Source organism: Podarcis melisellensis, assembly GCF_964234715.1.
Source record: "Podarcis melisellensis genome assembly, chromosome: 6".
In the NCBI taxonomy this organism is placed as follows: Eukaryota; Metazoa; Chordata; class Lepidosauria; order Squamata; family Lacertidae; genus Podarcis; species Podarcis melisellensis.
In genome coordinates this window covers 4246775-4261282 of record NC_138538.1, presented here as the reverse complement: position 1 = coordinate 4261282, position 14508 = coordinate 4246775, and the positions used below count along the sequence as shown (strand labels likewise).

The 14508-nt window shown below is 46.5% G+C and overlaps 1 protein-coding gene and 1 long non-coding RNA gene across 3 annotated transcripts in view; one reads left to right on the top strand and one right to left on the bottom strand.

The window, feature by feature from the left end:
- Positions 1–14276, bottom strand: part of RSPO4 (R-spondin 4) — a 32176-nt gene extending 17900 nt beyond the window's left edge. The window contains exons 1-2 of one of the 2 annotated variants that reach the window (XM_081917333.1): positions 14258–14276; positions 13257–13335 (exon numbers count right to left, since the gene is read on the bottom strand). In XM_081917333.1, coding sequence (XP_081773459.1) covers positions 13257–13335 — 79 coding nt within the window. In that variant the 5' untranslated portion in view covers positions 14258–14276. Of the gene's footprint in view, positions 1–13256; positions 13336–13701; positions 13819–14257 lie in introns of those variants that run through there. The other variant, XM_081917332.1, reaches the window with a different exon arrangement.
- Positions 334–3623, top strand: LOC309373308. Its single transcript, XR_014169966.1, has 2 exons — positions 334–368; positions 3571–3623. It is a non-coding gene; the product is annotated as an uncharacterized lncRNA (long non-coding RNA).
- Positions 14277–14508: the final 232 nt, after the last annotated feature.

The following is a 14508-nucleotide window of genomic DNA, read 5'->3' as shown; positions in this document are numbered from 1 at the left end:
CCAAATGACCTTAAGGTCCCCAAATGACAACATTTTGGAGGTCCCAGGTTGCAAGGTGGTTAGAATGGTTTCAACTAAGACCAGGGCCTTTTCAGCACTGGCCCCAACTTGGTGGAACACTCTGTCACAAGAGACCAGGGCCCTGCGGGACTCGACATCTTTCCGCAGGGCCTGCAAGACAGAGCTGTTCCGCCTGGCCTTTGGCTTGGACTCAGTCTGACCCTTATGTTTCCCTCCCCTTACAGTTTTGATCCTTGGGCTACTTTTAAAATAAGGCTGCATTTTAAATTGCATTTTTTTCTGTATTTTAAATTGGGTTCCCCCCCCTCTTTCCCCCCCTATTATGTTTTTACTGTGATTTTATTGGTGTTAGCCACCCTGAGCCCGGCTATGGCCGGGGAGGGCGGGGTATAAATAAAAATTATTATTATTACTACTAATACTAATACTAATACTACTACACTGCGTGGAGCCACGAACCTACATGAGGTCTAAACTCTTTAAGTAATTCCTCTAAAAGTGACCCCACTTCTTTGAAGAAAAGAGAGTGAACGACTTGGATGAAGGAATTGAGGGGATTCAGATGACACCAAACTGGCAGGGGTAGCCAATGTCGCAGAAGACAGAATCGGGATTCAAAATGACCTTAACAAAATGAATTTCAAATTTAAAATTCTGCACTTAGGCAAGAAGAACTGGATGCACAAATATAAGATGGGGAACACCTGGCTTACTAGCAGTACATGTGGAAAGGATCTAGGGGTCTCGGTGGACCGCAAGCTGAACATGAGTCAACAGTGTGATGCAGCGGCGAAAAAGGCTAATGCTATTCTAGGCTGCATCAACAGAAGTCTAGGGTCCAGATCAAGGGAAGTCATAAAGGTAAAGGGACCCCTGACCATTAAGTCCAGTCGTGGCTGACTCTGGGGTTGCGGCGCTCATCTCGCTTTACTGGCCAAGGAAGCCGGCTTACAGCTTCTGGGTCATGTGGCCAGCATGACTAAGCCGCTTCTGGTGAAACCAGAGCAGCGCACGGAAATGCCATTTACCTTCCCGCCGGAGCGGTACCTATTTATCTACTTGCATTTTGACATGCTTTCGAACTGCTAGGTTGGCAGGAGCAGGGACTGAGCAACGGGAGCTCACCCTGTCGCGGGGATTCGAACCGCTGACCTTCTGATCGGCAAGTCCTAGGCTCAGTGGTTTAACCCACAGCACCAGCATCCCTTAAGGGAGGTCATAGTCCCACTCTATTCTGTCTTGATCACCTGGAATACTGTGGCCAGTTCTGGGCGCCATAATTTAAGAAGGATGTTGACAAACTGGAATGTGTGCAGAGGAGGGCAACCAAGATGATCAAGGGTCTGGAGTCCAAGCCTGATGAGGAATGGTTGAGGGAGTTGGCCGTGTTTAGCCTGGCAAAGAGAAGACTGAAGGGAGCTAGGATAGCCATTGATAGCATCTTCCCCCTCCATGAATTTGCTCAATCCTTTTCAAAGCCAGTAGTTGGAATCCATCACTGCTTCAAGTGGGAAGGAGTTCCATAGTTTAACTGTGCTGCTGCGGATTTTGGTGACTGAGCCAGGAATCTTCTGCACGCCAAAGTGTTGCTGTACAACTGAGCTACGGAAGAACATAGGCGTTCAGAAAGGGCTCACATCTACGCATTGAAAGTACACATGTTAAGGGAGCTCCACCTGCAATGTCTCTCAGACTGACGCATGAGCCTGGCGCACCTTCCCACCCCAGCCCAAGGCCCAGGCATCACAGGTGTGGCTGCTGCATTCGTTACCATGTCCTTCAGCCTCAAAATTATCCTTCTACCAGAACCATTTGAAATCTCCCTCTTGCAATCAGCTGCAGATGGCCCGTCTCATATCCTCATGAGAAAGTGTGACTTGAGGGCAGCAAACCCATCATAGTTTGTTTCCAGACAAAGAAAGGGATATCAGTGAGTATGGGTAAAAATGCAAATTTGTGTTTTAAAGGTATAATAACTAATTCACACTTCTCAAACCAGCCATGAGCTGAAACACCCTGCAGAATTTAAATTTTTCTGAATTTTACAACGCCCTTCCCCAACCTAACGATGTGTACGGAAATGCCGACGTTATTGGGAAGTCTGCACAAAAGGCATTGATTAGAGAAAATAACATTGCTTGCTTTTTAAAAAATTGATTTTCTTGAAGAAGAATTGCGCATTGCTGCAGATATGGGGAGAACTAAATCCAGGATTAGAAAGCGAGAGAAAGTGAAATAAGCAGATTTGTCCATGCACATTCGTGTGCATGCCTAGTTCTACAAACACAAGGAGAACCATACAGAATCAGGTCAGGAGTCCTTATAGGCCCAGTATCCTATTTCCAAGAGTGGACAGCTGCAAAGTAGGAAGTGAGTAGGCAACAAAATACTGCTGGATTTTATAGGTTTGATGTTCTGGAGTTTCCATGTGGTTATCATGGCTAATTTAGCCATGGAGAGAAATCTCCTCTTCCCTGAAATAATCTCATTCCACTTCTAAAGCCAGCAAAGCCACATCTTGTGTCAGTGAGTTCCACAGGTTAACTCAGTATTAACTTCTTTCTTGTGTCCAATCCTCAGTCTATGGGGTGAAGGATGCACTGTCTGCATGTGCCCCCCCCATGCACACACCAAACCCCTCAGAATCATTGCATGTAGAAATGTAGCATGTCAGAGAAAAAGCTGCAGCTTTGTGATTTGACTGCCTGCTCCCAAACAAGAAAAGTACAGCTGGATCAGGCCCATTTAGCTCAGCTGATTCCTGTTCTCACAGTGGCCCACCAGGTGCAAGCAGGATCTAAGTGCAGCAGCTCTCCCGTCTGAAGGGATGTTCCAAGATCTACAGTGGAATTAGTGGCACATCTCCATTGTAGCTAGTAGTCCCCTTGAGGCCTTATCCTCCATGCAAGTGAACGAATCTCTATTTGATGCTATTTTAGGTTGCATCAACCAGGTCAAGGGAAGTCATAGTCCCACTCTATTCTGCCTTGTTCAGACCCCACCTGGAATACGGTGTCCAGTTCTGGGTGCCACAATTTAAGAAGGATGTTGGAAGGTGTGCAGAAGAGGGCAACCAAGACGATCGAGGGTCTGGAAGCCAAGCCTTATGAGGAACGGTTGAGGGAGCTGGGTGTGTTTAGCCTAAAAAAGAGGAGATTTAGAGGAGATATGGGATGCCCCCCAGAGGACCTTAAGGTCCACAAATGACAACATTTTGGAGGTCCCAGTTTGCAAGGTGGTTAGATTGGTCTCAACTAGGGCCAGGGCCTTCTCAGTACTGGCCCCGACTTGGTGGAATGCTCTGTCACAAGAGACCAGGGCCCTGCAGGACTTGACATCTTTCCGCAGGGCCTACAAGACAGAGCTGTTCTGCCTGGTCTTTGGTTTAGACTCAGTCTAACCCTTGTGTTTCCCTGCCCTTATGGTTTTGATCTATGGGCTACCTTTAAAATGTGGCTGCGTTTTAAATTGCATTTTAACCTGTATTTTAAATTTGTTTTTTTCCTATTAGGTTTTTACTGTAATTTTACTGGTGCTAGCCGCCCTGAGCCCAGCTCTGGCCGGGGAGGGCGGGGTATAAATAAAATTTATTATTATTATTATTATTATTATTATTATTATTATTATTATTATAGCCATCTTCAAATATCTCAAGAGCTGTCACATGGAGGATGGAGCAAGCTTGTTTTCCCCTGCTCTGGAGGGTAGGACTCGAACTAATGGCTTCAAGTTACAAGAGAGGAGGTTGCAACTAAACATCATGATTCTAGCTGATTAACGGGGCTCAAAATTAATTTGGGGAATGATGGGGAAATTTCAACATATTTGGTTTTTTCTCTTCCTCTCTTTCCACTACAAGGGCAGGCTACAGACCAGAGACGGAGCAAGGTGGGTGCTGTGGGTGTGGCTGCCCCAGGTGTCACCTCCGAGGTGGGTCCAGAACTCTGGGCAACCCTTTGCTAAAATAAAGCATGAACCCCCCCCCAAAAAAAAGTGTCCCCGGATTCCTTGAAAAAAAATCTGGTAACCATATAATAACAAGGTCTATCATCCTTCTTTGTCCTTCCCTCATAGTTTCTTTGCAAACACAGCCTTCAGATTCCAGCCTGCACTTGCTCAGCCCTTCTCACACGTATTTCAATTTTCACTCTATAGTTCTGATAGTTTCAGTAATTTCTCTGACGGAAGGAAAGCAAATCAAGCCACAGAGTCCAGATGAGAAGCTGGATCTGAGCCTTCATGCTATCCCTTTTTCATACCAAATCTTGCTCAAAGTCCAAGTTCAGATTGTAACAATTTGTTGCTCTGGTGATGGACATACTTTCCGCACTTCAGCAGATCACAGAATTTATATATAAGTTACGAAAAATCAGCTCCCTGATCCAGCTCTAAAGATAAAGGTAAAGGGACCCCCTGACCATTAGGTCCAGTCGTGGCCGTCTCTGGGGTTGCGGCGCTCATCTCGCTTTATTGGCCGAGGGAGCCGGCGTACAGCTTCTGGGTCATGTGGCCAGCATGACTAAGCCGCTTCTGGCGAACCAGAGCAGCGCACTGAAATGCCCTTTACCTTCCCTCTGGAGCGGTACCTATTGATCTAATTGCACTTTGATGTGCTTTCAAACTGCTAGGTTGGCAGGAGCAGGGACCGAGCAACGGGAGCTCACCCCATCACGGGGATCTGAACCCCATGCCACTGCTACAGACCACCAAAAATTATTTGAGACTACTAATACTTAACTCACTGGAAGGACAGATCATGAAGCTGAGGCTCCAATACTTTGGCCATGAGAAGAGAAGACTCCCTGGAAAAGACCCTGATGTTGGGAAAGACGGAGGACACGAGGAGAAGGGGAGGACAGAGGACAAGATGGTGGGACAGTGTTCTCGAAGCTACCAGCATGAGTTTGACCAAACTGCGAGAGGCAGTGGAAGACAGGAGTGCCTGGCGTGCTCTGGTCCATGGGGTCACGAAGAGTCGGACACGACTAGATGACTAAACAACAACAAAAATACCTAATATTTCCAATAATCCCCAGCCTGCAGGGAGAGAGTTCAGAATCCCTTGCGCACACACAAAGACAGTTTCTGCTACGATCTGACATTCATTCAGCACTGATAGTCCGATGTTCGTGGCTTCAGTGAACCCTGGTCTCCCAGGTCTTAATGAAATGCTCTAGCCACTAGACTGCCCAGGCTCCTTCTCCGCTTATGTCCCTGGATGCATTCCTTCTCCTCCCTTCATCCAGTCCCCTCCAGCTCCTGGAAGCGTCTGTTTCGCAAACAGGTGTCTTTGTTTTGTAACCGGAGCTGAGCCAGAGGTTTCTGACCCACAGCCTCCACTCCGGCCCCCAAACCAGCCTGCCTGCCACCTCTTTCATCCCTCACATGCAGGAATTCTGAGAAAGCCGGGGTTTTACTGAAAGTATTTTGCGTCTGGAATTGTCGCCACTCGAATTCGAGGCCTGCATTTTTTCGGCTTAAGTGCCTGGCCTGGAGCCTGCTCTGGTTCAAGCATCTAGCGCTTGGCCGCACCCACCCAGAGGTGCAGAACAGAAACTGAGAAGAAAGACCACGCAGATAATAGCAGGGGAATCTCAGGTTCAGATGCCAGTTAAGTCATCAGCAGGCTTGAGTGGTTTGGCTCTCCATCTGTGAAATGGGTAGATTAAGGGCCAACTTTCAACAGCTACTTTGAGGATGGACAGAATGTGATCAGAAATGTAGAATGAGCTGCTCCCAGTGTACTTTCATCCCCAAAATTCCAGGCTACCACCCAGCCAGGATTCTTTAACTCTGGGCTAACCATCAGGATGGGGAGGGGCAGGAGAAATTTGACCCTGTTTGCGTTTAATTTGCACTTTTGAAAGCAATGTGCAAACCCAAACATAGCTGCACATAAAAATCCGTCCTTGTCTGTATTGTCTAATGCGTGCTCAAAAATGCACAAACCAGGGTAAAGCGTGCAGAGAAACACATATAATAGGGAAGATACCATGCAAAACTGCTTGGGATTAGGGAACGTTGGTTTGCAAGCATGGGTCCCTTAGGCAACAGCGCATAGAAAAATGTGCGTTATCAGCAGCACTAAAAAGCTGCTAAATTTCCATGCAGACTTCTTTTTAAAAAGAAAAAAATTGCAGGCTGATGTTGGAAAGAGGAGGACTGAATGGAGGACTGGAGAAATGAGAGACTGAAGGAAACTGAAAATGGACCACTTTGCTTTGCCCTCACTGCCATGGATGTGCCTGCGTTCTAGTAGATTGACGAACAAGCCTCTCCTTCCCTTTCGGAATGGCGTGTGTGGGCGGCACTAGGCACCAAAGCATCCCATAACTGTCCACCCTCGGCCCTGTGCGCCACTTGCCAGGCCTCACTGCATTGCACCAGAGCCACAAGGCATTTTTTATCTTTGGCACAGCCAGGGGTGGACCGGGGTCCAGAGCTCCAAGTCTTTCCTGCCCTGCCCCAGATCTCCTATTACTTCCCTACTCTTTAAAAACTTAATAATAATAATAATAATAATAATAATAATAATAATAATAATAATAAAGTTTGCTTACAGAATGGGTTGGAGGAATCGCTTGTCTTCAGTTTCTCTCACTTTCTCATTATTCCACCCCTAAGTTGACGTTTTCACAACAGTTCGCCATCTGGGTATTTATTCTGAAAGTCCTCACAAAAATTCAGCAGCCTTTTAGTGCACTGCTCTTCCTAACGTACACATTTTCCCATGCAGTTTCTCCCATATAATGCATGTTTATATCCAGTCTTATTAATATAGTAATTGTGGTTGGTCTTGATTATATGCATTTTTAGAAATGCTTTTTCCTAGTGTACCCAGTTTTTTGGGGGGTTGGAAATGTACATTTCAAAGGATAGCCGTGTGTTGGTCCACATACGGTTTTGAAAACTGTCTATTAGGTAGGTTTGCATCAGAATGTGACCTAAAGTAAATTTCTTCCTCCAGCCCATGCCTGGAGGTCCTGTATACATTTAGGCACCTTCGCGCTGCAGATCCAAACCTTGAGCTACCCAAGAATGCCCCTGGCTCCTGCACACCTAGCTGCTTACACACAATACATTTAAAGCACACACCCCCTCAGGAATCCTAGGATCTGTAGTTTGTTTAAGGATGCTGGGAGTTCTAGTTCTGTGGGGCACAAACTACAGTTCCCAAAGTTCTTTGGGGAGTGAAATGTCCTTTAAACATATGGCATGTACACAGTCACAGGGAATTATAAAACCAGTGCATCTGGCTAGGTCCCCATGTTTCAAAGATCCCACAAACAACTTCATCCTCACATTATAAGCCATAACTTTTACAAAACTTTTAGAAGACATCTGAAGGCAGCCCTGTTTAGGGAAGCTTTGAATGTTTAATAGGTTATTGTAGTTTGGTGTTTTGTTGGAAGTTGCCCAGAGTGGCTGGGGAAACCCAGCCAGATGGGTGGGGTATAAATAATAAATTATTAGTAGTAGTATTATCACATGGAAAGCTGCATTGTCAATAACAATATCCTGACCTGAATCGTCTGGGAATCTCCGCATCACTGACAAACTGAGGCCTTTGCAATATTTCTGCAGACGCTTTTTCGAATGAGATGATTTCCAACAGGGAAACCTGTCCTTTTTTGCTACTGGGGAGGGGGAATATGGGGCAAAAGGACTTAGCTCCCGGACCGGACAATGCCATTCAGACCTGGACAGCTTTTGCCCAGCAGTGGGCCAGCCAAAGCCTTGCATGTCCCGTGCTGTGAGCATGACAGCGCCTAAGCAGCTCTAATGAGAGGATGGTTTTTTCCGTATGCTGAATGCCAAGTATTGCTCAAACCTTTCAGACGGCACAAAACCCATCCGGTTCTTATAAAACCCACCAAATCCGTCCAGTTCTCCAGTATCTCATATGCTCTGCTGTATCCCTTTTGTTTTCCGTCTGTTTACTTTTCCATGGACAACCAGCTCTCTCCACCTGCTCCTCTCCAAAAGCCATGTTTGCCACCATCATGAAGTCTGGCTTGCAGTGGAATGGAGGGGGCCTAACTGAACTTGCCCCCCCCTCTCAGAGGTCATTTAAGGGGGCTCAACTCACAGATCAGAAGAACGCGATTGCGGCTGCGGGAAGGAGAGGAGATAGGTTAGAGGGTTTGCAAAGGGGAAAAGGAAGGAAGAAAAGGTGATGAAACCCGCATCCTTGTGTGGTGGCCAAACCCGCTTGCCTTGTGCCAAATAAGAGAGGGTTCTGCACTTCCTCACAGCTGGGCTCAGCAAACAGTTTAAAGGCTGAACACACATTTCCAAGCCGCAACTGGTAGAGATGATAGCCTTACTCTCTATGTGCCCACCCCACCACTTTGATCTGTGCTCTTTTCCAAATGTGGATCGGGCATTAGGTACCACCTTTCCACGGTTGGAAAAAAGCAACATTTTTGTGCCGCAACACCTAGGAACTCCCTGCCGATGGACTCCTTCACTGAACTCTTTTTGTTGCCTGCAAAAACCGTTTTTGTTCAGGAAAGTCTCCCCAGATATTTAGAGTGTTTGCATGTGTTTTAATCGTACCACGGATTGTAGTTATTATTTGAATGCTTTAAATAGCCATTTTAACCGTTTTTAGGGATAAAAACAGTTATCTGTTTGTAAACTATTTGAGGTTTATTGGGTTTTTTCATAATCAAATGAAATGTAATTTTTGTATTTTTAAGTTTTATGTATTTTTAAGCTTTTGTTGGAAGCCACCCAGAGTGGCTGGGGAAACCCAGCCAGTTGGGTGGGGTAGAAATAATAAATTATTATCACCATCATCATCAAATAAAATAATGCAACCTGTCCTCTGACCCCAATTGATCGCTTCACACTCTCTGATATCCATGAAAACTCAGTGGAGTTTTTAAGATATATTTGCAATATTTATTTCATTTATAGCCCAACCTTTCTTCTCCAAAGGAGCTCACAGTGCCATACACACTTCTCCTCCTTCTCCCCTTTTTATGCTCACAAGAACCCTGTGAGGTAGGTTAGGCTGAGAGGAAGGGAGCTTCCATGGCTCAGTGGGGATTCAAACCCTGGTCTCCTGAGTGATAGCCCAGCACTCTAACCACTACACCACACTGCCTCTCCAGCATATTTTCTGAATGTCTCTTTGTCCCCCATGAATGGGGTTCTTCTTGTTTTGGGTGTTGGTTGACTGTGTCTGCTGTGGGTGCAATTCTACCTTCAGAACATGCAGCTCATTGCAAACTGATGTACTTTGGCAGTACAGGCAGCAACTGCAGTTGGAGGAAAATCCCGACGCAAATTTCACTGTCCATTCAGCCTATCTACGGGACTGCCTCTCCTGGTATGCCCCGCGAAGGACCTTAAGGTCCACAAATGACAACACTTCGGAGGTCCCAAGCCGCAAGGTGGTTAGATTGGTCTTGACTAGGGCCAGGGCCTTTTCAGTACTGGCCCCGACTTGGTGGAACACTCTGTCACAAGAGACCAGGGCCCTGCGGGACTTGACATCTTTCCGCAGGGCCTGGAAGACAGAGCTGTTCCGCCTGGCCTTTGGTTTGGACTCGGTCTGACCCTTATGTTTCCCTCCTCTTATGGTTTTGATCTATCAGCTACTTTTTACAATGAGGCTGCATTTTAAATTGCATTTTAACCTGTATTTTAAATTGGGTTTTTTTCCTTCTTCCCCCTATTATGTTTTTACTGTGATTTTATTGGTGTTAGCCGCCCTGAGTCCAGCTCTGGCGGGGTATAAATAAAATGAATAATAAATAAAATGAAAAAAATAAAAAAATAAAATTGTATTATTATTATTATCATCATCATCTTCATCATCATCATCATTATCTCTTCTGCTCCGCTCAGCTTGAAGAGGCAAAAAATTTCCCTGGGGCAGAATAATACAGTGCTACCTCGGGTTACATATGCTTCAGGTTACATACGCTTCAGGTTACAGACTCCACTAACCCCGAAACAGTGCTTCAGGTTAAGAACTTTGCTTCAGGATGAGAACAGAAATCGTGCTCGGACCCCCAGAACGAATTAAGTACTTAACCCGAGGTACCACTGTATTACAGAAGGTCATGACGATTGCTATCTGAAACCATCAGTGGCATAGCGTGGCTTGCTGGTGCCCGGGGCAGGACAAGTGTTGCACCTCCCTTGTGGACTGGGCAGCTGGGCTGGGGCACATGCTGGGTGGGGCGTGTGGAGCCCATGCAGAAGGTGAAAGGATTCCACCTCCAACAGGCTCCTTGCCTGCTGCCTCCTAAACCTGCCCACTAAACCAACCTGCCTGCTGCTGCTCCTCAGCTGCCAGGGCTCCATGCCTAACATGATCGTGCCCCCTCAAAAATGTGCCCTGCCCCCTGGTCCCACCATGCTATGCCTCTGGAAACAATATTCACATTGGGCTGTATCTGACCAAATCGGAGTAGACCCATTGAGTTCCACCAGCTTGACTTAAATCCATTGGTTTCAGTGGACTTAAGTATGACTTAACCAGATCCCCCATCGGAAACCCAGCCTCTCAGGTGACAAGGGCATCTCAAACCACCTGGCAGCCATAGGAGAGCATCTCTCCCAGTCCCTACCTGATTCACTACATGCATCTATGATTCCATGAATTTGATAAATGTACCTGCACTTTAGAGATCCAGTGGTGGTGTACTGAGTGTCGAACTCAGACCTGGGAGAGGAGAACCGGGGTTCAAATTCCCAGTCAGCCAAGCAAAGTTCATTGGGCTGTTGACTGCCTCTCAGGCCTCTCAGCCTGTCCTACCTCACAAGGTTGTTGTGAGGCTGAAACGGGGAGGAGGAGAACTACGCAAGGCCACCTTGAGTTCCTTGCAGGAAAGGAAGGGAATAAATGTAATGAATTTAAATGAACAAATAACACACACACACCCCTTGCAATTACTTCTGGTATACTAATTTCTTTTAGCATTTGGCATCTGTTTCCTTCTATGATTCCTCCTAATATCATCAGTCTCTCATCATCAATAGGCATTGCATTACTTTTTCCTTCCCTTTATGCTCAAGATGCTTCCATTGCACCATTTTGCAGTGTATGGAAAGAGATCACACACCATACAGATGTCCTCTATGCCAATCTTTCTGTCCAGGGAGACAGCAATGCTTATCCCAAACTATTCACAGTATCCCTTTAACACCTGGCCATTGTCTGTATTTTCCAGGAGCACCTCAGGTGTCTGAGTTAACACCAAAGTACCTCAGCAGGAACATAAATCTTCCATCGAGGAAGCTATCCCCTCTGACATCTACAGAGTCTAACATTGGGTATCATTTCCTTCAGGATATTTCCATAGGATTCTGTGGGAACCAATGAAAGCAAGCCCTGCTGAATCAGACCGAGGCTGGTCCATCTCACCCAGTATCCAGTTTCCAACAGAGGACAGACAGGAACCTCTACAAAGCTCACAAGTGGGGCAACTGGTCTTACTGGAGAGCCCTACCCTTCACAAGCGGAGCCAATCCTTTTTTCGAACCACCTGAGTAGGTGGCTCGCATCACCACTTCTTGTGGCAGCGAGTTCCATAAGCTAACTGTGCGTTTTCATGAAGTTCTTTCTTTGTTCTGTTTGAGCCACCTGCCGGTGAATTTCTTTTAGCAAGTGGCCACAAGAACAAATTATATTACCAAAGAAAGAAAGGCAACTGTGTGCTTTCTCAACACCCTGATCATATCCTCTCTCAATTAAAAAGCCCCATGTGATTTTATCTCTCCTCGGGTCTAGGTCCCCAACTCTCTTAGCTGTGATTGCAAGGGGTTGGACTAGATGACCCTTTGAGTTCCTTCCAACAATTCTATGATTCTGAAATCACCCTTTTCTGCGTCCTTTTCAACCCTCTGTTTTTAGGTTCGCCACCCACCATTTGCCATTTGCTTTTCACTTCCATCCTGTGCGATATCTGATTTTGCCCACCTGTTCACACACACACACTCTAGATAACTTCATCGTTTGGGAACGAGAGATACCCAGTTACACAAGTATGGTTTTTCAGCTGATGCACCTGGTCTGGGAGAACGCAAGCTGATTTATTTATTTTTACAGCACCTTTTCCAGAGCAGAATATACCCTGCAAATGCTTCAGATGGAGCAATGCTCAGCTCATAATGGGCAACATTCAGATTTGAGCCCAGGAGCTGGGATTTTACATCTCTGGGGAGCCCTCGGGAGACGGAGGAAGGCGAGACTACGCCATGCCTCATCCCCGTCAGCTAGGCCTGGCTGGTGTGCCCACCTATCCCACGATCAGTTCCACTAACAGGTTCTTTAGGATTTCGGAGTGCCTGCCAACCTGCACGACCTATTTGATTGCAGATGAAAGCAGGGCACAAAAGATGGGTGAGGACAAGTGATGATGAACCATCAGTGAGGCCACTATTGTAACACCTTGAAAGAAAATGTCTCTGACCTCTTAATGCCTCACCTCGCTCCCTGCCCTGATTCGCTTACTGGGTCTCGGGGTGACACTCATGTCCTCTCCTTCCCACTCTATCCTATCCAGAGCTATCTGGATAGGGGGCAAGAACTGGGATGGGTGTGATAGGGGGATTTCTGTCTTGTCTGGTCTTTTGAATCAAACACAGGACCAGTTCATACCTAAAGCCTTGTGCCTGACTTAATCTTGAACATGCATCCCGAACAATTCTTGCCCTGCCTTGAAAAAATATTTCCAGACTAGCATTATTGACAATATCTCAAGGTGAGGGCATTGACCTTCTAAGAAATTGATCATTTCCCTATAAGTAGCAGCTTATCGCCACAACCTGGAAGAGTTGTGAATAAATGCAGATCTCCTTGTGGCAATAAGAAAGCACGGACAATAGCTTTGTCTGAAAAACTGAGCAAAAAAGTGAAAGCCTCAGCTTTCTCGACTGAGAGTTCCACGAAGTGGCGTCCTCTGGACTCCCACTTACAGCTCTGGAGAAATGTTTTCCCATAAACGCTCTGCTCCTGGGGAGAGCATGGATAGGGGATAGTGGGGGGTATCTGTGTATTTACTTGTTCTTATAAAATTTAAAATTAAATAAAAAAAAGAGAGATTTTTCCAGAGCATTTTGGGATCGAGCACAACGGAGGGCAAATTGCAAACACCTGTCGCAGCATTCGCAAGACCGGCTCGGCACCGAAATCGACCTGTGTTGGCACCGTGTGGTGAGAATAAGCGCAGAGCCCTGGAGGCGAAACTGAATGACCGAGCGGACGCGACCCCTACCTCGTTTCTTCCTCCTGGCTTGAGCGAGCATTTCCATGGAGTTTACGAATAACAGCAACAGGAACAGAATCCACTGCATCTGGCCAGGAATAAATTGGCGCAAGGGAAGAATCAGATCATTCAGGCGGCTGACAGTTCTCCTGCTGCCAAGCGCAGATTGAGCAAAAGGAGGGAAAACAGCTCTCTCTCTCCCTTTCTCTTTTTGGAGGGGAGTGGGATAAAAAAAAAAAGTGGGAGGAAGAGAAAATGATGGGGACAAAAGCACGGTTCACAGCATCCCCTGTGAGGTGGGTCGTGGCATCAGCTGGTCACCAAATGTGGGCTCTCTATGGTGGCATCAGGGAAGATGGCAGGAGTTCAGCGGCCGGTCCCAAGAACCATGGCGCAGAAGAAGCTTTGGTGGCAGATCCAGGGCACTCTTAGAAGTGGCAGTTCTCCTCCTCACCTGTCTCACGGGCAGCACTCCCAGGCCAAAGAGAGCAAAACCCTGCAAAGTTCCTTCTCTGGAGAGCTCCAGACTTCACCTCTGCGGAGAACTGCTGGTCTGCCTTGCGCCGCTCAAGCTGAACTTCTGCCATGACTTGGAAATCAGGTTCAATGTAAAGCCCTTCCAAATTATCGGGGTGGAGTCAGGGAATTAACCGTGTCCCTGCCGGCGAGCCGCTCGTTCACCCTTGCCCCCGTGTCGCTGTGGGGCCCCCCCCACCCCGTTAAAAAAAGACAGACTTCGACAGACTTTCTGGATTAGTCAGACACAAATGCTGGTCTCTCCCCCAGACTTTATTTCAGAAAGGGGAAATTTAATCACTTCAATTTACTCAGCCGCATTCCATATGACAAAGTCGGTGTCTTTTGGCAGGGGGTATGAACAGCCAAAAAACGAGAGAGAGAGAGAGAGAGAGAGAGAGAGAGAAATGAAAATCAAAGGAACTCCCTCTTTGCATTTTTACAGCCACTGTTTATTACAGCAACTAATAAATTTTCATTTGATAGCTACTGACCTGGGACGTTTGTTTCCCAACGTTATCTCTGCATCGCGGGAGATTTGCTTGTTCATTCCCCTCCTGTGAGCAAAACAACAGCAGATTTCTTCTGTATATCTTGAGTGTTCGTTAGCTGCAGTGCTGCTCTTTGAATTTTCCACACATTTTCGGCCAAAAATGAACGTTCTCCTGGAAAGGAAAATCCAGATTGATTTTTAAGGGGCGAAACAACAAAGGTCAGAAAACAAGAGGCAGCTGCTTTTTAAAAA